Raw genomic sequence first — 26,665 nt, forward strand, 5'->3', positions numbered from 1 at the left:
TTTCCTGTACCTGGACAAGCCCACTCCTTGCTTAGGAGACAAATCCTTTAGAACAGGAGCCCTGGAATCCATCAGAGCTCCCTTGGTGCAGGTCAGCGTTTGGGACATATTTCTTCCCGAGCTCAATGTTTATGTTTACATAGAGAGGAGAGTTTGATGTCTAACTACCCTACAAACAAAGCTGCATATTGCATTGCTAGCCAAGCTGGGATGTAGAAATTCCAAGCTCGTGTGTGCAGAGGAAAGCACAGGAGCTGCAGCCCCTGCAGGAGCAGCAGTGCCCTGGCACCGCAGTTTACACGGGATAGTTGGTTCTGAACTCACTGCACTCAAATACAGCTTCTTCAATTGCCTGCCTTAAATTGTGCTTTCCACAGTCGATTAGACCCCAGTTTGCCTAAGACCAACTATTCAAGACTTCTGAAAAATCCCAGGACTCGATCTTTCCTAGCTGTGTACATTTGCAATATTAGCAACTGTTTGGTTTACCAATGCAATAAAAGTCTCGACCTGAAACATGCAGCTCACTGGATGGATGAATGCATTAGACTCGAGATCTGGTATCTTCAGGTGTACGTTGGGGTGCTTTACCAAGTTGTTTTGTTTTCTGTTTTTTTGTTTTGTTTTTTTTTTTTTCATTAGAATTAGACCTTGATTTAAAATCAAAGTAGGCTTGAAGCCCCTTTGCTTAACTCAGTGTTGCACAACAAGCCAGTAAATTGCTGATGTTTTAACTAGCAGGCCTCCCTACAGCATGGATTCTACTCTGAAAATATCATCTGAATTATAGTAACCATTTTGCCAGCTGGGCACTGTAGTTAGGATAGGCTGAGTATACGTAATTTTAGCATTTCCATCCAAGTGCTTTTGATGACTGAAAAAAAAAAATTAAAGCTGTTCAAAATATTTAGGAATGCTGTCATCTAACAACCTCATAGCTGCAGCATACACATCAAGCACTCAGGGCCTTTAAGCTTTCTTTGATTGCAATTAAGGTTCATTTTAGCTTTTTATTTTTCCTTTTTTTTTTTTTTTTTGTTTAAGCCAGTGTGCCATCTTCTCTAATCTGTACATAAAGTTTGCTAGCCAATTTTAAAGAAAAGGCATTTAAAGGACATTAAAAAGTAAGTGATCATGTAGCATTTTAAGTAATTTCTTCTGAAAAGAGTTTGGCTTCTATAGACTGCTAATCCGTAGTAATTAACACGTTCATTTTTCTTAAATCTGTAGCTAAAAGTATCCCTCTCCATTTTAGTACTATCAGAGTACTGAAATGAAAAACCAAGGCCAGTTTTGTGGCTTTTGTGGCCAGAATTCTGGCAAAGCAACTTTTCCTTTAAAAAGGTATAATCAAAACTGGGCTTTAGTGGTGGGTTTTCTATTTCTATAATTTTTTTCTCTAAATTGATGTATTTTCCATAAACCCACGCAGTATTTTAAGTCAGAGAGAAGAGAGAAACCAGCCCTTTTGTTTAAGTGGGTAATGGGACAAGTGATGTTGCCAAGTTTCTTGCTGCTGATGGCTTTGAAGCTTTCAAAGATTGAATAAATGATAACAATGTACCTACTAGGTTCCTCCTGAGAATACAGGTACATCCCGGAGAGCACCATCCCCCACAGCTCATCTCCATTCCGGGTCACCTCCGTCACCTGTGATGGGCTCTGGTAGTCCCGGGAGAGGCAGGGAAATGTCCTCGAAAAAGAAAAAGGGGCTGCTTTCCAAAGGCAAGAAACTGCTGAAAAAGCTTGGTGCAGTGAAATGAGTCATGTGCTCCTGGACATCTTGTAAAGCTTCCAGTCTGTGTACTCTTTTTTTTTTTTTAAAGTCAAAACTAGGGCTTTCATGACTATGCAGTACTTTACCAGGCCTTTGCATTTTTAACTCTGACATCAGTTGAATCATGTGAATTGCTTAATCGAAACAGCAAGAAAAAAAAAAAAAAGGAAGTGGATGTGTTGTTGAAAAAACATTTTTTAAAAAGTAAAAAAAAAAATGTTGTGGGATTAAGACCAGAAGAATATGGTTTTATTTGAAGTCAACTCAACACCTGCAACTCCACTGGAAAAATCTCAGCTTTTAGCCTCCTTTAAGCACGAGTGGGGGGAGAAAACTCTCTTCACTGCTTGCTGGTTCAGAGAGATCACCCCACTGTACCCAGTCGTTATCATTAACAAAAAATGGTCTTGAAACTCCTAGTTGAATCAGCCTTGATGTTCTGCCTTATTAATGCACAATGATTTGTACTGTCTAATAAATATACAGCGTCTACTTTGTATGCACCGTGTATTGAGCTGTGTCCATCCTCCCTCCATGTAATTCCAGGTGAGAACTCCCTTACTGCCCCTGTCCCCTGTCTGAGCAGCTCCTGGGAGTGTGCAAGTGCTGTGCTAAACTTAGCTTCCTTTTCAGTTTCTGCTCCCCAGTAGAATGCAGAGCCTGGTCCTGGTCCGTCCCTCTCAGTCCCCTGGAATCAGGCAGTGTTAGTCACTCACGGCTCACCCACTTTGAACCACCCAGCTCCAGTTCTGGGGCTGCTGCCTCACTGGTCTGAGGTGGCTGCACAGCACACCCCTCCAGTGCCCGTTTTGCTGTGGCTCAGTGCCAGGGTACAAGGCTTCTCCCTGCTGCTGCTGTCACTTCAGGCCAAAGCCCTGCAAAGGGAAAGGACAGAGTGTGTCCAGCACAGCTCCAAGCAAACCCAACTGCAATATTGGCATACCACAAAAACGACCCTACACACCGATGGCAGTCATTGGCTGTTACTATTTTGTAATTCTTGTCCATTTGTAAATTGTTTTTACTGTTTATACATACTTTTCAGACTGCCTTTCTTTTTGTAACTTATGGAAGGTTTATAAATGAATGATCAAAGCTTCCCCATTGTGTCTTCAGATAACAATGTAAATTACTGTAAAATACTGTGTGCTAGATTATAACATTTAATTAAAGAAAGTAACTGGCCTACAGTTGTGGTAAAGTACTGTGTGAGTGTGTGCATGTGTACAATCGTTGTGTATTATATTTTATAAAAATAAATAATTTGATATTTTGTAGAGTGCAGTATGTTTTATAAATCCACTGTCAGCCTTTTTTCAGAACTGTCCCTGTCTGCTCAAGTTTACTGCAGAATAAAGAAAGGCTCTTCTATCTGCAAGACCGCAGGAGCTTCCCAGAGGTAAAAAAGGGTGGCAAATTGTCCCATCCGTGCCCAAAGCCAGTGGTGAAGTACAAAATACACAGAACAGGCTCAAAGAGCAAGGATTACAGCAACAACTTTATTTAAATCTCACAAAGAAAAGCAACAAGGTTCAAAATAAGGTGGTTAAGAAAACCAGCACTAATCTCAATTTCTCCACGTGCAGTAGCTTGCCTCTGCTACTGCAAAAATCCAAAACCAACCTCCATCCCCACAAACTGGGCTGCAGAACAGCGACCAGTGAAAACCTCAGACGTGAACAAACCAGGGCCGCTTCCCACTGCCTGGAACTACAAACCCAAAAAACGCCCAGCGTGTCAGTGCAGATATTCCTTGATGGAAAAGGCATTTCTGGGCTAAGAAGCCCGTGGCTGAAGAGGAGCAGCCCAGCTGAAGCAGCTGCCAGGACAGGCCCTGCCGGGCTCAGCCCAGGCCCCTCCCTGCAGGGCAGACCCTGCAGGAGCAGCTGAGCAGGGCTCAACTGGCACACCCAGCCCTGCCTCCTCAACTGACCCAGCCTGGCACAGCCCCCCTCAGTCCCCTCCCTCCCCTCCCTGGGACGGTTTGTGGCCCGGTTTGCAAATCCCTCACAACGACAACTGGCAAAAACCCTTCCAGAGGTTCTGCATCACTGTACAGCCTTGAGACGAAGCCCTGGTAAGCAAAAGCATCTGGTCACCTCCTTTGAAGGTATGAAACAGTTCAGGAGACAAATCTGGCCCTCATTTTAACAGCCAAGAAAAACGAGGAATCAACAATACTGAAGCATTTTGAAAATTAGAAGGGTGAAGTACTAGCTGGAAGAACCTGGATTCTGGTCTGCATAACTCTGTCTCTCATGCAAGAGGCAATTCTGTGTAAGACTCCTCAAAATGTAAGAACAACCAATAAACTTCCAGGAAGAATCACAGAAAAACTTTAGTAAATAAGTATCAAAAGACATAAAAATTCGTGTAGTTGTTCTAGCAGGCAGACACCTGTTCAAATGCAAATCAGCCATCTCGAGCTTTTCCCTGGTACAACAAAAATAAAATTATTTCCTCAACTGCACAGATCTGTGCACATATCTTATGAAAAGCCAAAACTAAACCAAAAGCCCAGACAATTCTACATTCCCTAGAGAGAAACTACACTCTTCTGTTTGGCTGGTACTCAGCTTCAAAGGTAGTACAGTCTGTCTGAAAGCATCAGGTTTGGTTCTCTGTGAATACTCTGGCCAACAAGGAAAGCCAATTTATGAGCGTATTGGCAAGGAGCAGGTACTCTGATAATACCCTGCAGAAAGGGGAAAAAGAAAAAAAGGCAATTATTTTCAAGTAATTTAACTAAGCGTGTAATCACTTCAACAAAGACCCCTGGACCTTCAAAGTCTGCATACTTGTCAAATTTGTATTCCCTGGTGTTTATGCCGACCTGTGAAAATAACTTTACATACACCCAACACAACAGAAGAACAGATGCAAAAAACCCCAAACTTCCCAACTGCAGTGCCCTCCTGACACCTCTTACACAAGTTCACATTCAGTGCTGGGCCTTGCAGAAGGTGGGACACGGGCTCAGCCGTGTCTGATTTTTCTGACTGCTGAAGTGACAAATAAAGTGACACCTCAGGCACAGGCTGACTGTGCTGAGCTGGGTGTGCAACAGAGGCCTCCATGCAGAACACAGTTCCACCTCCACAAGCAGGTAAGAAATTAATTTTGGTTCTGACACAGAATTTGGGAGCAATACTCACAACAGGTATTTGCTAGGGAGAAAAAAAAGATTGCTGTCATCCTCAGAGAGACCAGCTAACTGCAAACCATCCAGTCCCCAAAGCCCTGTGGGTGCCAGGGTGTCCTTGGGGGCGTTGTGGAGCTGCAGGGGAGTTCCAAGGACAGCTGCCCAGCTGCAGGGGTCCCCGCAGGGAGCACTCACCGACCAGTTGTAGTACATGTGGCACAGTTTGTAGGTGAGGCGCTGCACGTGGTCGGGTTTCAGCTGGCTGGTGTCGTACACCACGTTGTAGTGCGTGGGTGCCACGCAGCCGTTCTTCACCGTCTGGCTCACGATGAAGAAGTCATACCTGCAGGAGGAAAGCAAACCCCACAGTCTGCCGCAGGAAAAGTGCCAGTCCCCGTGTATTTGGCTTGTTTTCTTCCAGTCACTTTATGCTTGTTGAGTAAACCCCAGGAGGATGCCCAGGTTTTGGCCACAAAAGCTTCCTGTGTGTCTGAAAGGCCAGGAGACCTGGAGGAACATGAATAACCTCATTACATGGGCCAGGTCTTGAGACCATAACAACCTGAACTATTTGTTCTATCCCACCTTCCTCCTGATAACCACCCTGCACATGTACTTAGCTTACACTGCTCATTTTCTCCAGCCCCTGAGCCACAGAAACATGGGAACTATTTTTACACTTGATCCTACAGTCCACATAATAGTGGGCACATTTCCTTTATGGCCAGGCTGCTGGCAAGAGCACTAAGTGCAGAAGAACCTGTGCAGAACTCACCACTCTGGTCTGGTCACCACTGTATCAACAACAGTCCCAGGGGGTGGGTTTCTGAGTCCTCCACCAATCTCTGCAAAGAACCTGGCACCCACTCGTTTCTTCACCACGATCACCGTGAGTTTTGGGCTGAAAGGAAGGAAAAGGCAACAAGCAATCCTCTCCTGGAAAACTGCACTAAGAGTACTTCAAGAGCAGATCTGCTCGAGTTCCAGGGCATTCAATTCACATGGAAGTCTTTACTGACTCAGGTTAAGACAATGCTCACAACTTTAGATTTTTAATTGAGGTACAACACTCATGTCATTTTTCACCAACCCAACTTTCCTTTAACTTCATTGAGAAGCAGAAAATAGACCAAAAAGGGATCTTCTAAATAAAGACTGGATTTCTACTCTCTACCCCACTGTTTTCCATACAAAACACTGTGTTTTAACAGTATTTTTGTAAAGCCATTAACAAAAGCTAAACAGAAGAACTGAGCACTTCAATTGCTCTGCTTGCCTGCAGCGCAAGGAAATATTTTTATTTTTCAGAGCAGATTAAGTCACTGCAGTTGATTAACTTGCAAAGCAGAATGCTGAAAATGTAAGAGACTAGGCAGCTTCCCTTAAGACGTGGAAACAAAAACAAATGGCTTTACTGGACACGTAACAGTCAGGCTATGATCAACCAGTGGGAAAAAAGTAAATTATCACATCCACCAAGAATGCCCAAAGAGTGGATGTGCACACACATGTGGTGCACGTACCCAGAATTTTCCTATTATATTTCAAGTCAAGTATCTGAAACCAGATAAATAATCAGAAAACCAGTTATCTGAGCTCAGGTGAAAATCAGTAAGGATGGGAAGAGAACACAGTCTTCATCCATAGCCTCGTTCTGTATCCCAGAGTTTATTTCTCTGGCAGTGTAAAGAAGAGGGTTGATAGAAACAGGTTTACCTGTAGTCAGTACCAATACTCTTCAAGCAATCCAGAAATTGAGGCACTTCATAATTAACCAAAGTATTGAGCTGTCCATCTCCAACACCATCGCGATACACAAAAATACGAGAGGGCAAACACTTATTCCACTTGGACCAGTTCCTTAGAGCAGCTTCAAAAAGAAGAGTAAAAGCTGTTAGTTGTAATGACAATTCATTCCAAAACAACAAATGGATTTAAATTCCTAGAAAAACAGCAGTAAGTTGGGAGAACTAAGGCCCTCAGTCCTTCAGGAAGGTGAAATGGGTCAGCATCATGCTACACAAATATCCCTGCAGGAAGAGCACCCACACAAATGGAAAGGACCCAAGGACACACCTGCTCTGCTGGACTCTCACAGCAGGAGCTGCCCTTCTTGAAATCACACTCCCTTAAAGCATTCCTGGAAGTGCACTGCAAAGTAGTTTTTAATTATTGCAAAGAAACGTGGGGATCAGTGAAAGGTTTACACAAAACGCTCTTCATTTTCAGCAGTATTTACAACGGATTGTTTAATCTGTTATCCAAGTGCAGATCAGTAACACCTCCCCTCAGGGCAGCAGCAGAGGAGGAGGGTTTCGACCAAACTGAATTGCCAGTTCTTAGATCTGGCTCCACAAGAGCAGAACTCCTTCCCTTTCCTTCCCTTACTTTGCAAGCAGACTTTGATTCCATCCACAAGTTCTTGCCCACGACTTTGAACAACACAGCGGGAGAACCACCTGGGAAGAACAAAACGAAAGAGACCTTCAAAGCATTTCCCAGGCTTACTGCAATGAAGTTATTTTTAAAATGCCCATGACCACTTAGTCTTTGTGGGTGTTGTGGGTCAATGGAAACCAAGGAAGAGTTGGGGTTCTATGAGAATATTCCCCCTGTGGTAAAAGTGCCGTAGCATGACCTAAGATTCTTCTCAAGCAAGGAAAACCTTTCACACAAGTCAACCCAAAAGGGGAAAGAACCTGTCACCCTGATGCCCTCTATTCACCCCAGCCCTGTCCCCACCACTTGACCCCTCTCTCAAGCAATGTGGGAAAAGGACAAGGCCACTCTTCAAGGGATGCAGGGGAAAAAATTCACAATATATTTCCTATTAACCGTTACAGCAAACCAATTTTGAATTTTCCCGATGGACCACCACCTTGAAGCTGCCCTTCAGTGAAAGGAAAGGTTGTTTTTTTACTGTTCTGGGGGCGTTTTGCCTTTGGCACTCTGCTCTTACCGTGTCACTGTCTGGTTCAGGCTGGCGACAAAGCCGGCAATGGACCGCTTCCCGGTGACGGTGTCATGGTAACAATCAATGCCCACAATCATCACCTGCTTCAGCTGCAAAGAACCACCCACAGCATGGGTCCACCCTGCACACTCCGCTCCTTTTGAAACAAGGCCCGGTAAAGAGGAGCTGCCATTGACAAGAAAACACTTACGGGGATCTCAACGCTCCAGAGTTCTCCACCCATTTTACAGTTCATCTGCAAGGCAATTTTGGTTGCTACCGTCATGATGGTCTGTGGTTTGCTCAAAGTGCGAGCCAGCACACACTGGCTGGGGATGGGACACTCTGTACACAAGTACTTCTTGATGGCATCGTATTTATCCTTTCGGGAACTAGACAAAATACAAACTACCTTCGGAGAAAAAAAAGGATCTTTGTAAGAAGCTGCATTCTCAGAGTTATACAGCATTTAGAGTTATTTAGGAAAAACTGCTTATGCTCAACAGAAATATTCAAATGTTCACAGTGAAAGAAGGAACTGCAGTGTCAGTGTCTGCAGCTCAGAACCAAAGGCTCTTTTCCAGAAGGATACCCACAGTCAGTGTTAGGTTTGCACAGGAGGATGAGCAGGGGGATTCTCAGAAGCCCAGAGTTATATTTCTGAGAGCAAACACCACTAAACATGAACTACAGATATAAACAGGATTTGAAATTATGGATTTAAATACATACTATGTTTGTGTCAGGGGTAACCCTTTGCTGCAAAACCCTTAAGTAAGTTTCTGTTCTGTCATCTACTTCAATCCTGAAAAGAAATAGAGAAATTGCTTATAGAAAAAAAAAGTAACAGCTATCGAAACTTCAGCAAAAGCATAAAAGCTCACTACACATCAATAGTGTGTGAAATGTCATTTACAGCTATAACGTACAACTTTCACACATCTGAAGATTAAAAGGAATCACCTCCAAACTCAGAATTCCAAACACAAAGAAATTCAAAATTAAAGGCAAGAACAGGTACTCAGGGGAGGATATTTGCAAGGAGATCAGATCAGACAGAACCACAATACATGCTAAGTTAGCAGAAAATACTCCTCAGAGAAGGCTTTGCTCAATGACTGTCTGTCTAATACTTCTTAGTCTGGGCACATGAAAAGCTCTCGGAAACAGCAGTATGAATAAGAAAAGTTACTCAGGAGAGAAAACTGAACAAACTGCATGCTGACAGCCACTCTGCCTTACTTTGGCTGTGTGACACACAACACCCTCTCCTCACTGAGCAGCCAAACACGGCAGCGATTTTCCCATCAGCTCAGTGAAGACACTCACATGTTGGGCTTGCTCATGCGGATGCCCATGGACGGGGTGACCTTGAAGAGGCTCTGCAGCAGCGTGTTGGCCACGTCGTAGTTGCGGCGGCTGTAGATGAGCAGCCAGCTGTCCATGGGCACCGCGCGGATCAGCGGCACGCCCCGCGTCTCCTTGGTCCAGTCAGCAAACTGAGGGTTGTAATCGAACTGCACACAAACAGCAGCGTCCACAGCAAGCTCTGAGTGCACTCCCAGTGCTCTCTGTGCACTCCCAGTGCTCTGTGAGCACAGCAAGCTCTGAGTGCACAGCAAACTGTGTGCACTCCCAGTGCTCTGAGTGCACAGCAAGCTCTGAGTGCACTCCCAGGGCTCTGTGTGCACTCCCAGGGCTCTGTGTGCACTCCCAGGGCTCTGAGTGCACAGCAAGCTCTGAGTGCACTCCCAGGGCTCTGTGTGCACAGCAAGCTCTCAGTTCATTCAGACCCACATTATTCACATGTGCCACCCTACCTGCGACTGAACATACTCTGTCTGTGTTCTAGCTACTGAAGTGAAATCATTCATGCTTTTTGTCTGAAAGCCTTGGTACCTTGTTAATAGGAAGAAGCTAATGAGAAACACCTCTAGTCTCCCAGTCTGTGTATCTGACAAGGACTGCTCTGCAGGACAACACTGCTGTTAACTGAGTGCCTTCAAGGGTTTCTAACCACAACTTGGCAACAGTTTAAAAAATTTGCAAGTCTCCACTTGGACAAAGACTTGTGTATAACATTTTCACTCTTTATCCTTCCCTTATCAACCAAAAAGTACTATTTCATTGCTTAAGAGCTTGTTTCATCAGTGAGATACCCAGAAGATTTTAGAAATGGATGTATTATTTACCATGGTTCCTGACTGAAAGATCTTTTCTCCTTGAACAACTCTTCCTGTAAAGGACACTGATTTATAATCAAAGCTTAAACCCCAGTTTCGGAGTTCCTTCTGAACATTGTCATCTCTGTTTAAAAAAAAAAATTGAATTAAAAACGTAAGAAATTTGCTCCTGCTGACTTTTTTAACACTAGTAAGATTTCAGAAGTTTTGCTGCCAGAAGTTTCTTATGCAAATCTTTCATGAGACAGAAATAGAGAGGACATGAGGGTGCCATACTTTTGGATGTAGGTCAGGAGCCTCCCAAGCTCGCGCTGCCTCTGCTCAGGGGGCAGCCGTGTGTGGATGGCCAGGTCTTTCATCATATTGAAATCACTGCGCATCTTGTCAGTCAGTCCTGCCAACAGCAAAGCCCTTCCTCAGTCAAAGGCAACACTAAGGACCATGAAAATTGAACTTGCAGCTCATGCAGAAGTAAGTCCTGCAAACACAGGAAGAGGTGGCAGTAGCAGCCAAAGTTCTCAGTTGCTTCCTATGCATACATCTCCACTGGCATAGAAAAGAAACCCTGAAGTTCTGCACTTGAGAGGAAACCACACAAGGCATTGCAGCTCTTCAGTTTCATTTTCAAATCAAAACAAAATGGTGCTGAGATGGACAGGTACCGCTAGTGCAAAGTGAGTACCTCTGAGAAAAACATGTTTTTATGTATCTTAAAAAATTATCAGCAATTTCTAGTAAATTGCTCTTTTTCAACAAAAGTTCTACCACCAAAACTCTCTACAAGTTATCAAGAGTGTCGACGTTGAGCACCATACCTAAACACTATGCAACAAAACAAACCCCCTGGAACTTTCCAGTCCCATTTAAATATCCAATCTCTTAGCTACAAAACGTGTTCCTAAACTCACATTTATACAACCAAAGCAGCTCTCCTGAACTTTGCAGAAAGCTGCTGTCAGAATACCTCCTTCAGTAGGCATTATAGTTTGACAGATGCTTTGATACAGAAAAATACTACAGTACCTGTTAGGAAGCACAGCTCTGGAATGAGAGCCACAGATCCTTGTACGTTCCCTCTCCTCTTCATCTGGCTGATCAGGACAGGCTGCATCCTATCATTAATCTCTATGTTATATTGCTGTATCAGAAATACAGACTGCATGTTAAATTGCTACTCACAAACAAGCTACATATAACAAACATTATTATTTCTGAATAATAAAGGTCACTTTAGAAAATGAGTACTGTTCCTAAAACAAAACCAAAAGCAACTAGTAACCTTTTCAATTAGCACATCTCAGAAGAATTGGTTTTGTCAGAAAAGGCCAGGCAGGGAAGCACTATTCTCTCAACTGGTGCCATCAAACTACTGGGGTGTAAGAGACAAGAGAAACAAAGCTGGTGCCTTGCTGGAGGCATTACCACCTGGGGTATCTAATTCAATATTGGGATGCTCCTTCCAGTTCAGCAATGGACAGGCTTCCTGCCCCACAGAGCAATTTAAGAAATCACAAGAATCAAAGACTGCCGAGTGAAGTTTCTGAAATTTAACTTTCCCCTAACCTTAAGTTCCCTCCTGTTTCAGTTGAGACCGGCATGCATAAAGACCTTGCAATTACAGGGGGAGACCTCAGTAGTCAAGCTATGACAGACACACTCAATTCCAGAGGTTTTGGCTTTTCCCACCTCAGCTCTGCATGCTGTGACAATGTATCTGCATTCCCCCCACATCACCTGTCCCTGCTTCCACCTTCCCCATTCTTCCTTTCTGAGTTTTCCCAACAGCTCCCTGCTCACCCTCATCCTCCTGCAGCCTTTCTGCCTGACCAACTACTCACTGGGATGGACAAACTCCCACCAAACCATGCTGTGCAGGTTAGTCACTGATCTCAGACTACACAGTGTCCTTTAAACAAAGTCCTGTTAAACATACTGTGAATTACAAATCCATGCATCCTAGGTAAACCTGTAACAATGACTGAACATCCTGAGTTAAAAGCATAAAACGCACAGTGAAGTTTTCATACCTTTTTGTAGTACTCCACAAAGCTCATCTCAGAACCATCTGATTTTCTAAAGGTACCCTTTGGATTGTTATCCCAGTCAATGTCATCGATTCTGTACGTTCTGTTATTGTACCTACATAAACATTTCATCACTTTTTGTTTAGATCTTAACTCAAACAGAAAAGAAATACAACTGTGGAACAACAAAATTAATCTCAATACTCATTCAAGTTGGAAGTTTTGCTCCTTTCAGAAGTAATAGCTTCAAGTTTTCAATTTTAATAGGTTCTCAATTCAATCAAAAGCTGAACTGTAGTAAAACCAAAAGAAAACCAGTGTGTACTTCCCACTTTTGCAAATGCTGTCACCTTGATCAGTAGTTTGCTAGCTCAACAGTGACAGCATTTTCAGGCTTTCTGATGCTTTACTGCATACTTCAGGACATGGAGCATACAGAGCTCTCCAAGACAACAAGAGTCCAAAAAGACTTACTTTGTGAGAACAATTAAACCAATCAGCTCTTTAGCACAGGCGTCTCTAAATCTCTCCTCTCCAACCTGGGAGTGAAGGCTGTGCATAGTGTCCAGCACTGTCTCCCCACGGAGAACCTTGTGGCTCACGTCTGCACACAGCATGATGTTCTCCTCATACTGCAGGATGGAACTCGTGAAGCCCAGCCACACCATCAGCCTGGCAAAAAAGAACACACAAAATCTTACTGTGCCTTAGAGCACCTTTACTCTCACCCCTTAATCCTGCCCACTTTCACAGACACCAGAGAGCAATGATGGCACAAAGACTCTGTTATCCCTTGCACCCCCCAAAAGCCAAGGATTTCTGCCTCACCTGTGATTAGGGATGCTGATTGGATCACTGGGATTGTAATAATTACGGCCGATCTGCTGCAAATTCAGCATCTTCAAAAGCCTAGAAATTGAAAAATGAGTGTAGTTGAGCATTATTCCTATTATTATTATCATCATCACATCATGCACAGTCCAACTCCTATGCACAAACTCGTTGTTCACGTGACTATGTGAAATATGAACTTCTCATTAAACTCCATCTATAAAGGTCACGGACACTTATTAACAACAAGGAGTTGAGAAGTTCACATCCACCCACACCCTTCCCCAAGCAGCTGAAGGCAGCAGTCCAAACAGGCTCAGCTGAACCACAGTCCAGGTACCAAAGTTAAGAGGAAAGACTACAGGCACAAAGAAGGAAATTGCCAGTTCAATGTCCTGCTCTGTTATTTGCTTTAGGAGGCAAACCCACACACAAAAAGGAGGGCAGGGTGTTGTAACTGCCTACAACAGCATGAACTCCTTTCACACTAACATGGCCAGAAATACACACAACTGCACATTACAGTACTGCCTGATGTGGTTGGCCCCATGGTAACAGCAGCCAGAAAGGCTTAAAAATTTATAATACTTATTTGCTGTAGCCTATTCCTCAGAATGGAAAAACTTAAGCCAGGTATTTTTAGAATGACTTGTTATAAAGACATAACTTGTACAGCAAACCTTCTAAAAATGATGTTGTAAAACTGCAGGCAAGTAGGTGAAGTAGGTGGCAACTCATTAGTGAGTGTGACTGTTATCTTCACATCCTCCCCATTTCGAGTCCTGCTAAACAGTTCAGTAACCTGAGAAAGTGAAATGAGGTTAACAAAACCAGAGCAAACAGGGCTGTCTCTGGATTTTGCTGCAGTAAAACCAAACTGGACTTGGCCATTTTTATTCTAAGCAGTAATTCAAAACTGACTGAAATGTGAATTTGATCTCGCATAGGACTGTAAACTACAACCTGAAATACTCTGCTCACCTGGGTGAAGACAGCTTCTGGGGTAGAATGGGGCTATCCCTAGAGCAGCTGAACTCAACATGAAGGCAGGGACGTCACTTACCAATTACCATGACAGGAAAAAAGACTCAGCTTGAGGAAATAAACTTAACATATTGCCAACTAATATATATTTAACTACTGATTCAGGTACTGGGAAACAAAAAGACAAAGATTAGGAGACACAGTGGAAACATCTTCCCCTCTCCCTTTTCCAAATTCAGCTTCACGCTGGACTCCTCTGCCCCTCAGTGAACAGCACTGGCTACGCTCAGTCCCTGCAGTGGAGCAAGGAGTGGCATGAGGCACAGAGGGCAGGGATTACCACCAACACAGAGGTGTTTTCCCTCTGGTGCTCCTTTATTCTCATGTTTTTCTTCACTCTGCAATTTTTCCCTGCTCTTTAAATACACAGAGGTGCCAATAACTTTGCTGATGGGCTCGGGTTTGGCCTGTGATGGGTCCATTCTGAAGCTGGCTGGCAAGGACTGTGTACAACACAGGGCTGAACCCTGACCCCTTCCCATAGGAGCACCCCCGGGCCCTCCAGCAACCAAAACCTTGCCACATACATCCAGCTCATCCACCCTTTCAATTATGTGGGGTGCTAAAATACAGAAGGGACAAAAAGATGTAAGTGCAGAGGAAACTGAAGGAGAAGTACTGTCTGTACTACCACTTCTGTGCAGAGGATGATTTCAGCCGCCAGAAATACAGCATTAGAACCAGAAGTTTATTACCGAATTTCTCTATGGAAACAAACTGACTTACACCGATTTATTCAGTCCAACTGAACACCGCTCGTGGGACACCAATTCCCTAAGTTCAGCCTAGCTAGTAAGAAACAAGAATAAAACGCAAGCCCTGATAAGAAATAAAGCAGCATGCTGGTAGCTCACCTTATTCTCCAGTTTCTTTGGCAGGAACAGTATAGTGCCGTCGAAGGCGTGCGTCTTGCCGATGGTGTCCTCGTGCTGGAAGAGCAGGGCGGAGCGCAGGCGCCGTGCCTCCATCTCGGGGCTGTAGCCAACGTGGTACTGGTACAGAGCCCACTGCGGCCGCGACGTCAGCCGGAAGTGGTTGGTGGTCAGCTTGAGCATCCTCCCCGAAAATCCTGAAATGACAGGCAGCCGTGCTAAGGGTTACTAAACGTTACCACTTCACAGGCATTCAGCAGCGCTCAGGTGTTTTTGTGAGCTGTGGCAGCCAGACAAAGGTGAGAGGTGGCATCTGCTCTAACCCAGTGAGCTACGGCTCGCTGTTGTCAAACACTCATCCACCCGCCGGAACCTTCTGTAAAGCCTTCAGCTGCCAGGACAACTCTCCATGCTCCTCTTCAGCTACCAGCAACAACTTTTTATCTTTTTCTAATACACGTTAAAGATTTTTTTTTTTTACTTGGCTCGTTAAGAGAGACTAAAAGCAGAAATAAAGGAAACTATCATTTCAAATTGCTTATATGTCTAGAGTCTAATTTAAACATACCAGTTTTGGATTCCTGAACGTGCACCATGGCTTGTCGAGTATTCACCCCGAGGTCATGGAAATCTCTGCGACGACCACCCCTATCTCGTAAAGACAAATCCTGGAGCCCTGAGGAAACCTGTAATCCTATTGTTTAAAATTCAAAGGAGAATCACAATCCAGTAATAAATAATGCATATACTAGCATATAATAACACATTAAAATATAATATAATGCAATTAAATCTTGAAAGGCATTAAGACAAATTTAAGAGTAATCACAAAACGCAAAGTTTCAGCTTTTGCTACATAGCAACCATCTTTCAAATCTTAGTAATAAATCTAATTTTGAAAAGAAAAAGGAGATACAGTCTAAAGGATGTCTTAATTGTATCCTCCTCAAAACAGGTGCTCTTGTGGACACTGAATCCCAGCATTTCTGACCTTCTGGCCTCCTCTCCTGCAGGACATTCTCACAGCCACGCAGGCGCCCGTGGCCCCCGGGCACCTCTGACTGTGCTGGAGGGACATGGAACTGCTGGGGCTGTTGCTGGAGCTGCTGCTGGAGCTGCTGCTGGGGCTGCTGCTGGAGCTGCTGCTGGAGCTGCTGCTGGAGCTGCTGCTGGGGCTGCTGCTGGGGCTGCTGCTGGGGCTGCTGCTGCCCTCGCAGCTGGCCTGGCACACCCTGCTGGACCTGCCACACGTGGGAACAAGCAGCCACTTCAACAGAGCATTCACTAAGGAGAGAACATTCAAATACTCCCGTGCAAGAGTTATCTACATTTAAATCTTTTTTTCTTTTTCTATACTAAGTAGCAGAGTTTTTATTCTACACTTGAAACTCAAAATCACTGGAGTGTGGAAATTTTTAAAGTTACTATTCATTTAAATAATAGCTAATGCAAATCTCCTCTTTCCAAGCTCTAACTAAAATTTAAGGACTTCTCATTTTCTGCAGTCCCTCTGATACCTCAAGTAACTGACTAGTTATTCTATAAAAACATCTTTTTTAATTAAGTATTACTAAAAAGTGTCACGGCTGGAAGAATGGCAGCCTTTAGCCACAAGCAATCCCACAATTCAGTTTTATGTTACTGGAAACTTAATAAAATGTCCGTAATAGAACAGAGCTATGTTAACTGTACACCCAACAGAATATATGCATACACACATATGTAACATACAACACATGTGCCTGATACTAAACCAGGAAGCAGGTTAGGTATGACATGTCAAATCCTGGTTGCACTCATTAAGAGGAAAACCAACTTACAGGTGCATCTCCTACAGCAGGAAGAGCAGGTGACTGTCTGGGAGGTCTTCCTCTGGCTCTGGCTCTTCCTGTCATCCTCTAAAAGGAGCAACCTAAAGCATCAGCAATCTATCTTCTCCTTCCCACTCTTATCCCAATAAATATTACTATTGCATTTGTTCTGATCTAACTTCAAGCGGCTCGGTAAAGCACAGCCATCCCCGCAGAAGCGGCAGCTCGGGGATGTCCCGACGGTCCCGGCAGAGCCCTTTCACCCGGGCTTGCAGGGACTGGCACAGGCCGCCACCGGGCTGAGGCTGCTGGGTCACCCAGACCGGAGAGCACGGCAGCATCTGCGGCCAGAGCCGAGCCTAACCCAGGGCCTGCCGACGCCATTCCAGCCTGCAGCGGACACCGGACTCAGCCCGATTCGCTACCTCACAGCGGGAGCGCAGCACTCCTCCAGAGCGCACCTGCCGGCGCTGCGGCCTGCTCAGTCCCGCGCAGCCCTGCCCTGCTCTCCACCCACAGCCACGGGGGCCTGGCCCGAGCCACAGCCACCGGGGCCTGGCCCGAGCCGCCCTGCCCGCCCCGAGCACTTTGCGGAGCCAAAATCCCCAACCAACCAGAGCCGCCCGCCTTTCCCGCAGCCGCGCACACGGGCCACCCTCGGCCTTACCTCAGCCTGCCCTCGGGCCGCACGGGGACGCTGCTGCTACCCGGCTGCAGACAGCAAGCCGCTCTCCGCAAGCCCCCGCAGGCTCCGGCCCCGCTGCAGCCGCCGGGCCCGGACAGCGCCGGCTCCGCCGCGCCCTCAGCACGGAGCGCGCACGGCACGCGACAGCGCGGCGAGGCGGGAAGGCGCCCGCCGCGCCGATTGGCTGCCGAGCGCTGCCGAGCGCTGCCGAGCGCTGCCGAGCGCTGCCGAAGGGAGCCGAAGGGAGCCGAAGGGCGGCACTTGCCCCGCCCTCACGGCACCGCCTCCTGCAGCCGTGCCCGGGGATGGCACCGGGAACAGACCGGGATAACGGGAACAGACCGGGATAACGGGACAGTCCGGGATAACGGGGACAGTCCGGGATAACGGGACAGACCGGGATAACGGGAAAAGACCGGGATAACGGGGACAGTCCGGGATAACGGGAACAGACCGGGATAACGGGAAAAGACCGGGATAACGGGGACAGTCCGGGATAACGGGAACAGACCGGGATAACGGGACAGTCCGGAATAACGGGGACAGTCCGGGATAACGGGACAGACCGGGATAACGGGAAAAGACCGGGATAACGGGGACAGTCCGGGATAACGGGGACAGTCCGGAATAACGGGGACAGTCCGGGATAACGGGAGCAGACCGGGATAACGGGACAGTCCGGAATAACGGGGACAGTCCGGGATAACGGGCACTGCACCGGGGACTGTCCCCCCGGGGTGCCGGGGGTGTTTCCCGGGAGTGCCGAGGTTCCCCCGGACTTTCCCCCGGGGTGCCGGGGGTTCCAGCGGCCCCGGGGCTCCGTTCGAGCCGCTCCCGGTGCGGCACGGGCGGAGCCGGAGCGGTCCCGGGCTGTTCCCCAAAGGTAAATTCCAGCTCACCAGGAGGTGGAGCGCTCAGCCCGGGAATGGAGCTTCCAGCCAAGGGCAGCGCCGCTCGGCAGCGCTAAAGCCGGGGCTGCGCTTCCCTGCGGTTCTCACGCTCCAGCAGCTCCCCGCTGACCTTTCTATCAGCCCCGAGTTCCCTTCTGCTGACAGCATCTACATTCGTTATAATGTATATAATTAATATATTTTGGGAAATTTAAAACCGATCGGATGCGGTACCTGAAAACCTATTGATACATTTAATCTATTTTAAAGTGCCTCCATACATAACATACATGTGTTTAGTGCTCTGTATCTCACAGCAATAAGATATCAGTCGTTAGAAATTGTGACTTCTTAACTGACTAATCAAACTATAAAACAAAGAAACACAACCCTTACCATAAAAAGATCTATTAAAACACTTGCTCTCTGCTATTCCAGGTAGAAGAGGGTGACACTGTTAACGTTAAGGTTAAATAATAGGAATTTCTCTTTTTGTTTCATTTATATTGTCAGTCTGTCCTTAAAGCCAGTTTTCCTCGTGCTTGCTATGTCAGCACATCAGCCCACAGGAGAAGCCAGATTCTGTTTCAGAAGTTACAGAGAAGAGCTTTTGAACTACGAAAGTGTGGATGTTGCTGCTCAAAGACAGCTGAAGTACTTTCAGCATGTGACTCCCATTATTCACATATAAATGTGGATAAATATTTAACAAACTCAATGCATGCACTTAGATGTGGCATGCTCAGTGCTTTTAAGAGCAGTGATTACTCCTTGCCATGGGCTCTTCACTCACAGTGGCAACTTGTATTGCTCTGTAGCCTGCAGAAATCCCCAGTAGGTCAGAGGTTTAAAGCTGCAGAAACACAATATGCAGATTTTTTTTTTTGGCTCAGCAATATTTTAAGATAAACAGAATATAAAGATGTTGTCAAAGTTATTTGCTTTATGTAAATCATGAGAAAGCAGAATGTGTGTGTTGGAAAGAGTTATGTTTGTTTATTCATTTAAAATATCTGCCTGCTTAATGGTTTTTTGTGCCAAATTCCTTACATTTTGCTGCAGAACTTAATTATCTTTAAAAGGGAGTTTTTGAAAGTATTTAATCAGGCTGGCTACCTACAGCAACTCCTTATTAAAATGAAAATAAACATCAACAATAAGCACTCTAATTTTTATACGTGGGCTGTCAGACAGTTAATTAGTACTCAGGGAAAGATAGGGTCCAGTTTGGTTCAGAGTCTTTCAGACCTGCTCTTTTTAAACAACTCACTCCAGTTAGAATTGCTGTGCAGGTGGCCTTGGAGGATTTTCATCATCGAAGGGAATGTGGAAAAGGCAGCAGCTCCATCATGTCCTTAGCCCAGGCTGGTTCACAGAAACACCAAGACAAACAAGGTTTGGAAAGTGCTGTTTGCACTTTATTTTTTGTGTTGCCAAAAGTCCTCCCAAACTGGACTTCAACATACCAAAATCACATGAATTTTTTTCCCCCCAGCTCTTTGGCTTGGACTCTGCTTTGATGTTTGCTTTACCCGTGATGCAATTGTTTTTGCCTTCTGTCTCCTGTTGCTACAATGAGCCATTTCCCATCCATGTCATCTCCAAAGGGGAAAAGACCGCATGGAAACAGAACAAAGAGCACAGAACAAAAGAAAATCAGGGATTTTTCCAAAGGCCCATTTGATGTACAAGTATAAACAGGAAAAAGATGCCTGAGGAGGTAGGAGGCAGGAACTGTACCAGCAGACAGCTGTTGGCTTGTGGAGGGAGCAGCACTTTGGGATCCTGGATGGAAAATAAACAAGGGACTCCAATGCACCCAGTGAGGAAAGCACTTCCCTGCCTTCAGTGTAACGTGTGAGTGCAGCACAGATGCCTCACGGTGAAGGCTGAACTCTGAGCTCCGTGTGCTTCTTGTAACACCATGACCAGGTATCACCAGCTCTCTTGTCCTAACCCCAGAAAAGGCACGGTCCAGAGACAGAAGAGTAAACCCCATCATTGCTGTGCTGAAGCAAGAGGAATCAAGGAATCCTTCAGAGCAATCTCAGTGACTTGTGTGCACAGCTGAGCTCTTAGAAGCTCAACATGCTGCTCCTGATTCTCACTAAATACTTGTTAAGAGATTTTCAAATGGGAATTTCTCAAAACTAAGCACTGGAATTCATGTTCCTGTGGTAGGTATTAACTAGTTGTAAGTCTGGACCACAGCTTTCTTACCTTCTTAATTAGTTTTTTTCCTGAAGTGAGAGAGGCAAAGTTTTAAAGGCTGTGTGGTGTCTGAAACACTGTCTCATGAGCTAACAGCCTTGCTTCTTCCCAGGGCAAGTTTTGAGGGTCGCATTTCGTTTCCTGTAATGGATCCCTGTAATGGGATAGAGGAATTGGTGTGCCTGATTTACTGTCCGTGCTGGAGTGTGGGGGACAGGCAAGGCAGTATTTACATCCCAAAACAGAAAGAGAAGGCATGTGATAGAAAAGAAAAAAAAAATGCCACAAAGGAGATAATACACAACTGCATAACAAATATCAGGGAAGTGCTTTCTCTCAGGAAGAAAGAAAATAAATTGCCAACTTTGTGTTCCCTGCTGCCCTCTAGGCTTCTCTTTTCATCCCTAATTTCTGGTTTTTTCCTTCATATTCTCACTCCTTTTGTCTGAGCCCTTATTCTTTGTATCTCTTCTCTTAGGACGTCCCTTGCTGTACTCTTGGAGCAGGTGTGGGACATTCTCCTGCTGCCCTTTCACTGGTAAGCTGTGAGCAGTCAGAGGCAGCCTGGCTCTGGGGCTCTGTGCTCCTGCTCACCGTGTCTGATCCTCACAGCTCCTCACTGCTCACCCTGCCCTGTTCAGTCACACTGTGTCCCCTTTTCCTGAAGGGAAAACTGCCTCTTATTGACACCCTTACCACCTACCCCTGCTGAAATCTCCTGTACTTTATCAACTCCATGTTTTCTGCTCATTTCTGACCATTAAAAACTCTGATCAGGCCTAGCTGACATTTATTTTGTGTGCAAATCCTGTGTGAAGTGAGCAAGAAGTGATTTGACATAAGTTCTCAATAAGAGCTGTATTAAATGGAGAGGTCACATTGTAAACGCAGGAGCAAGGCCTCCAGAAGTTAATACTGTAACTAGAATCATGAACCATATTCAATAAATAATATTAAATGCAGTAAGGTATGTGTTCTGTAACATATCCTTCATAACCTATATTTTTAACTAGCAAGAGGAGGTGGAGAGTTAGTGTATGGAGTGTGTTAGAATAGAACAGTGCTTTAATTCAGATATTATATAGTAAAATGGGAGTGTTTCAGCAGAGAGGCTAACAAGAATTCTCAAGTTTAGATAGATTGATTTCAGCTCATTTAGCAACCCAGTTTGATCTAATTGTCTTTTTATTGCTGTGAACATTCCTGAATTATGCAGAGGATTTGGGTTATGTGATTTAGTGTTGGATTAAAAAATGTCACAGCTTAACTTTCTTTAAAATAGTGTAGAACTTTGTTCACAGTCAACGAAGTTCATTATTTTTTTGTTCAAAGCCCAGCTGCAGGCCTGGAGCATTTCTCATAAATATCAGGAAGTACCCGAAGCCACAGTCAGGATTAAAGGGTTGATCTGAACCTTAGATCTCAGCTTTAAAGCTGTAATGTACAGTGAATTTGGTTTCATGGTAAAGGAAATAGTAATTGCTGAAGTATGTTTTCTTAAGTTGCAAAATCATTTTTGAAATGTTTTTGTGGAAATCTGGCAGTGCCGTGCATGAGAACGAGTGTCCTGGTGGCACTGAGGTGGGCACTGGGGGCAGGCACAGCTTTGTGCTCAGACCCACAGCCACCACCAGGGCACTGCCTGAGCAAGGGAATTCACAGGTTCTGCGTTCCCAGAATTTCTTCTGAAACGTGGAGCGAGCTCTTGGGTATCTGACAAGCACACACCCATGACAACCAAGAGCACGAGTCCAGGAGTGATACCTGGGCTTGCAAAAGGCAGAGGGAATTCCTCAGCAGCAGTATTGTTAGCCAAAGCAGTTTGCTCCTGGCTCGCTGCAGCGTGGGGTGCAGGGCTGAGAAGGGTGAAGAGCACAGCTCAGTCTGACACGTTTCTGCACGCTCTGAACGCCTGGCTACCTGCACCCTCCAAACCACACACCCTCTGCTCTCTTTCCACAGCAGCTCCTTTAATCTGAACACTTCATTGCATGAAGGCAACTGGTTTTGTGTTTAGCAGGAAAATAAAATCCCAACATTGGTGCTCCCTGACCTTTTCCAAAGGAATTTGCATTTGAACCTGTACTTCTTCCACCGTGACAGAATTTCCTCATGTCCTACTGCTCCATTCACAGAAGTGGTGCACAGACAATTCAGCTCCTAAGACACTGTCATACTCCTGAAAATGTGCCATTCTGGGGTCCCTCCTGCAGCAGGTATGAAGTTCTATTTCCAGAGCAGATGTGCCATTCTGGGGTCCCTCCTGCAGCAGGTATGAAGTTCTATTTCCAGAGCAGATGTGCCATTCTGGGGTCCCTCCTGCAGCAGGTATGAAGTTCTATTTCCAGAGCAGATGTGCCATTCTGGGGTCCCTCCTGCAGCAGGTATGAAGTTCTATTTCCAGAGCAGACGTGAGTGGGGAGCAGGGAAGAGGTGCTGTTCCTGCAGCCTGCACAAGCAGACGCCCCTGTGTTGTCACAGTCTGTCCCAGGCTGCCTGTAAAGTGGAAGGTTTTAGTCCAGGTACCTGTAAATTCTTTGTGAATACAATGATACCAAAACATTTTAGGGGTGAGCACTGAATTCCCTACTGGCCCGTCCCCAGTTCCGAGGATTCCAGACTGATGGATGCTCTCAGACCCTGGCCAGCAGCTGCAGACTTTCTTTGAGGGCTCGTAGCTTTCAGAGCCTTTGCTGCAGTGTGTCAAACACATTCAAAAGTTTCTTATTTCTCCCTCCTATATCTGTCTGTCAAGACTTGAAGTCACATTTGTCATCTTGTATTGCCCTGAACTGAGTACCAAGCTGGTGCTGGAATCTCCTGCTCAGATGCTCTCTATTCTTGAAGGTAATTAAAAAAATTTCAAATACACTGAACATTTTGATTACAGATTTCCTGAGCCACACCAAGTTACTCTTCTGTACTTTTCCAGCACAAAAACTGTCTTGACAAAACTCCTCAGGTTCTTTGCACCAGAGGGGGCTTAGAAGCCAGTAAATCTCTCCAAGCTGGATGCATGTGGTCTGTGGGTACATCCAGTACAATATGGGCAAGATATGGAAAGCCCCATAAAGAGACACGGTGACCAGGAATGAGTGGCAGCCAGAATAAGCTGTAGTCACAATTAAAATATTTGCCTACTGAGAAGTTTTTGTATGCTCTCAAATTTAGCCTAAGCAAAAGATACGTGGGCTACATGAATTATTCCAATAGGGGCAGCCTGATCTCAGCTATTCCTCATCTTGGACATCTTTTGAGTATGCAGTGCCTTATTTGCATGGATGACTTGTGAACTGAATGCACAGTGAGTCCAGTCAAGAAATCAGAGAGCAGGAGAGGAGGGGGGCTGTGAGCATCAGCTCTGCCTTTGAAAAATCTGCATGGCTTGGATGATCAAAAAGGATGGACACCACTGTTTGAAGACAAGAGCTGCAGGGCATTCACTTGAGAGAGGGTTCAAGTGGAGTCTAAGTGGATGACAGTAGGCTCTTGAAGCCCTGAATAAGGGCAGGAAATCATTTTTGAGAGTGATGGAAACAGGACTGGAGCCTCGTGCAGCCCCTGGCCTGAGCCAGTGCAGGCTCAGGAGCCGCAGCTGCTCTGGGATCCACCCAGAATGGGATGGGACAGAGGGATCCCAGTCCTGCAGGATGTTCACTGACCTGTCTGGGACTCCTCCCGAGTCTCATTTACTGTGCAGGAGAGCTCAGTCATCTTTATTCCACCGAGAGCCTAAAGTCGGGTGCAAAGTTTGTGATTCTTGGTTAGCTCCTACTGCAGCTCTAAAGTGCTCTCCTGTGACAGAAGAGTTGTACACAGCCAGACGTGCAGGACTGTCTCTGGGATGATGTGAACCTCTGTAACCAGCTCTGGAGGTGCTGGGATGCTCAAATCCCTCCCCAGCAGGGAGGACCCGCTCTGCTGTGAGCTCTGCACACGCAGACAGGCCGTGCTCAGCTCCCACAGGCAGGGCAGAAACGCCCTCTGCATTCAGACTTCTGTCCCGTCACCCCTCCTGAACTGCAGACAAGATGGGTGATGTTTGCTCTGTGGGACCCATGAAAAAAATTGCACCGAAAAAAAAATACAGACGCAGATGAGATCCCATTTTTCCTTTCTCCTGGCCTGCCTTCCAGCCTCCATCCCACGAGGGGACTGCCTGGCTGCTTTTGGAGCAGAGGTTACCTGGGCGCTCCCTGGGCGATCCAACCTGGAGCTGGTCTTTGAACTCAGAGCTGTTTTGGCAGGTTCATTTGATGGCTGCGCTGCTATTGCCTGACAAGCTGTTCCTTACAGCCTGAACAAATGCTAATGCTCCATCCATCGAGGAGATCGATAGATTAGGGCAGATGCAGTGTCCTTCTGTAACAAAGGACCTGCCCGCTGGCTTGGGAAGCAGACGAGAAACAAGACAGGTCACATTTCAGCCAAATAAAAAGATTCAAGTAGGGCATTAGTCCAACACTTTTGGATTGTGCATTTCAAAGTTTGCACCCAGTGGGTGGGGCGAAAATAAATCAAGGCCTCCTATAGTGAAAATGTATTTGGGATGGAAGCATCTCAAATGTGACCCTATCTTCTGCTGCCCGGATTGTCAGCTGCCTCAGGGGTCAGCTGATATACACCTCCTTTTCTCACTTCTGAGAATTTTTAGCTTGGAGTGTGTTTGAAAACACTTCAGAAAAGGGTGGAAAACACAGAGTGCCTGCTTTGAAATACACTCCTTTGTTAAATTCCTTTCCCAAGGGTAAAGACACTCTCAAACACCTGAGGGCAACAAATGACTCTATTCAGACCTCTCACAAATGACCTAATAAACTCCCAAAGGGTTACAATAGCTTGTTTGTCATCATTTCTTGTCAGCTATTTATAGCATCAATGTAAATTGAAGCAAAACAATAAATACCTGAGTTATTTTCTTTATTTTGAACATTCTTTAAAGCCCAAATTGTGCTTTATAATTTTAAACCTACAATAATTAGTTTGGCAATCGAGTTTAAATCATTCTCACGCAGTTTATGTTGTGTTAAAGTTTGTATTTGCCTACATGCAGAACATCTGCCACCTTTCTTTTCGCTTGCTTCCCTTGGAATATTTGTGGATATTCACTTTAAAAAATTCTGTTTTGCTTAACTTCTGAAATGTCAGATGCCTGACGGCCCGTGTAACAAACGATCCTGCTGGATGGGTTTTCTCGTGGACTCCTGGGAGAAAGGGTGATGGTTATGGTGGTGAAGATCCTGGTGTCAGGAACAGTAATCTCCAGATGTAATAACTGCATTAATTTTATTTAAAATCAGTTCTGGCCTGAATTCTGAGCCGCGCTGCTGCCCTGGCTTGTGCCAGCCGCAGGCGTGCTGTCAGCTATATTGAATATTGCAGTCTATTTCTCCCCTCGGGCAGAGGATGTGCGTGGCTGCGCTGGCACGGACTGAGATGGACAGATCCCATCCGGGTGAGTCTGGCACCAGTGGCCTCCCCCCAGTCCCCAGAGCTCTGTGGGCAAAGCTTTGGAGTGTCCCTGTGCCCCCGTTCACAGCTCAGTGACATCCCTGAGAGCTCCTGAGCTTCTCTGCTCAGCCCCACTCGGCTCCGTGGGGCTGTGCCAGTCCACAGAGCCCTGCTGAGGGACCCCGAGAGCCCCAGCACAGGGCTGGCCCTGGGGTGTCCCTGGGGTGTCCCTGGGGTGTCCCTGGGTGTCCCTGGGGTGTCCCTGGGGTGTCCCTGGGGTGTTCCTGGGGTGTCCCTGGAGTGTCCCTGGGGAGTTCCTGGGGTGTCCCTGGGGTGTCCCTGGGGTGTTCCTGGGGTGTCCCTGGGGTGTCCCTGGGGTGTTCCTGGGGTGTCCCTGGAGTGTCCCTGGGGAGTTCCTGGGGTGTCCCTGGGGTGTCCCTGGGGTGTTCCTGGGGTGTCCCTGGAGTGTCCCTGGGGTGTCCCTGGGGAGTTCCTGGGGTGTTCCTGGGGAGTTCCTGGGGAGTTCCTGGGGTGTCCCTGGGGTGTCCCTGGGGTGTTCCTGGGGTGTCCCTGGGGTGTCCCTGGATGTCCCTGGGGTGTCCCTGGGGTGTCCCTGGGGTGTCCCTGGATGTCCCTGGGGTGTCCCTGGGGAGTTCCTGGGGTGTTCCTGGGGAGTTCCTGGGGAGTTCCTGGGGAGTTCCTGGGGTGTCCCTGGGGTGTTCCTGCGGAGTTCCTGGGGTGTCCCTGGGGTGTCCCTGGGGTGTCCCTGAGGTGTTCCTGGGGAGTTCCTG

At 46.2% G+C, this 26,665-nt stretch overlaps 2 protein-coding genes across 4 annotated transcripts in view; one reads left to right on the plus strand and one right to left on the minus strand.

Moving 5' to 3' along the window:
• Positions 1-1,763, plus strand: part of RIMBP2 (RIMS binding protein 2) — a 36,750-nt gene extending 34,987 nt beyond the window's left edge. Inside the window, exon 18 of the mRNA XM_062504326.1 lies at positions 1,572-1,763. Coding sequence (XP_062360310.1) covers positions 1,572-1,763 — 192 coding nt within the window. The remainder of the gene's footprint in view (positions 1-1,571) is intronic.
• Positions 1,764-4,355: 2,592 nt separating this feature from the next.
• PIWIL1 (piwi like RNA-mediated gene silencing 1) lies at positions 4,356-17,616 on the minus strand. Of its 3 annotated transcripts, XM_062504487.1 has the most exons (22): positions 17,345-17,616; positions 16,647-16,724; positions 16,008-16,067; positions 15,818-15,926; positions 15,395-15,520; positions 14,809-15,023; positions 13,591-13,712; positions 12,908-12,988; positions 12,554-12,751; positions 12,083-12,194; positions 11,079-11,193; positions 10,332-10,449; positions 10,065-10,179; positions 9,202-9,389; positions 8,605-8,677; positions 8,084-8,284; positions 7,879-7,982; positions 7,308-7,378; positions 6,636-6,789; positions 5,695-5,820; positions 5,115-5,262; positions 4,356-4,472 (listed from the first exon to the last, which is right to left on the minus strand). In XM_062504487.1, exons 2-22 carry the CDS (start codon positions 16,719-16,721, stop codon positions 4,356-4,358), a joined length of 2,628 nt encoding a protein of 875 aa, XP_062360471.1. In that variant the 5' UTR covers positions 16,722-16,724; positions 17,345-17,616. The 3 variants fall into 3 exon arrangements, with proteins under 3 accessions (XP_062360471.1, XP_062360470.1, XP_062360469.1); XM_062504486.1 differs by lacking the exon at positions 17,345-17,616 and having other exon boundaries at positions 15,395-15,526; positions 15,833-15,899; positions 16,017-16,067; positions 16,647-16,721; XM_062504485.1 differs by lacking the exon at positions 17,345-17,616 and having other exon boundaries at positions 15,818-15,905; positions 16,014-16,067; positions 16,647-16,721.
• Positions 17,617-26,665: the final 9,049 nt, after the last annotated feature.

The sequence above is a fragment of the Cinclus cinclus genome, chromosome 17, assembly GCF_963662255.1.
Source record: "Cinclus cinclus chromosome 17, bCinCin1.1, whole genome shotgun sequence".
In the NCBI taxonomy this organism is placed as follows: domain Eukaryota; kingdom Metazoa; phylum Chordata; class Aves; order Passeriformes; family Cinclidae; genus Cinclus; species Cinclus cinclus.

Bases quoted from the DNA above. Each gene is read 5' to 3' on its own strand.
- PIWIL1 (XM_062504487.1), bottom strand. From the start codon at position 16,721: ATGACAGGAAGAGCCAGAGCCAGAGGAAGACCTCCCAGACAGTCACCT. The intron at 10,450-11,078 runs GTACTGTAGTAT...TGCTGTTGGCAG, and splicing joins AGAGCTGTGCTTCCTAACAG to GACTGACTGACAAGATGCGC. The intron at 7,379-7,878 runs GTAAGAGCAGAG...TGTTCTTCCCAG, and splicing joins CTGAACCAGACAGTGACACG to GTGGTTCTCCCGCTGTGTTG.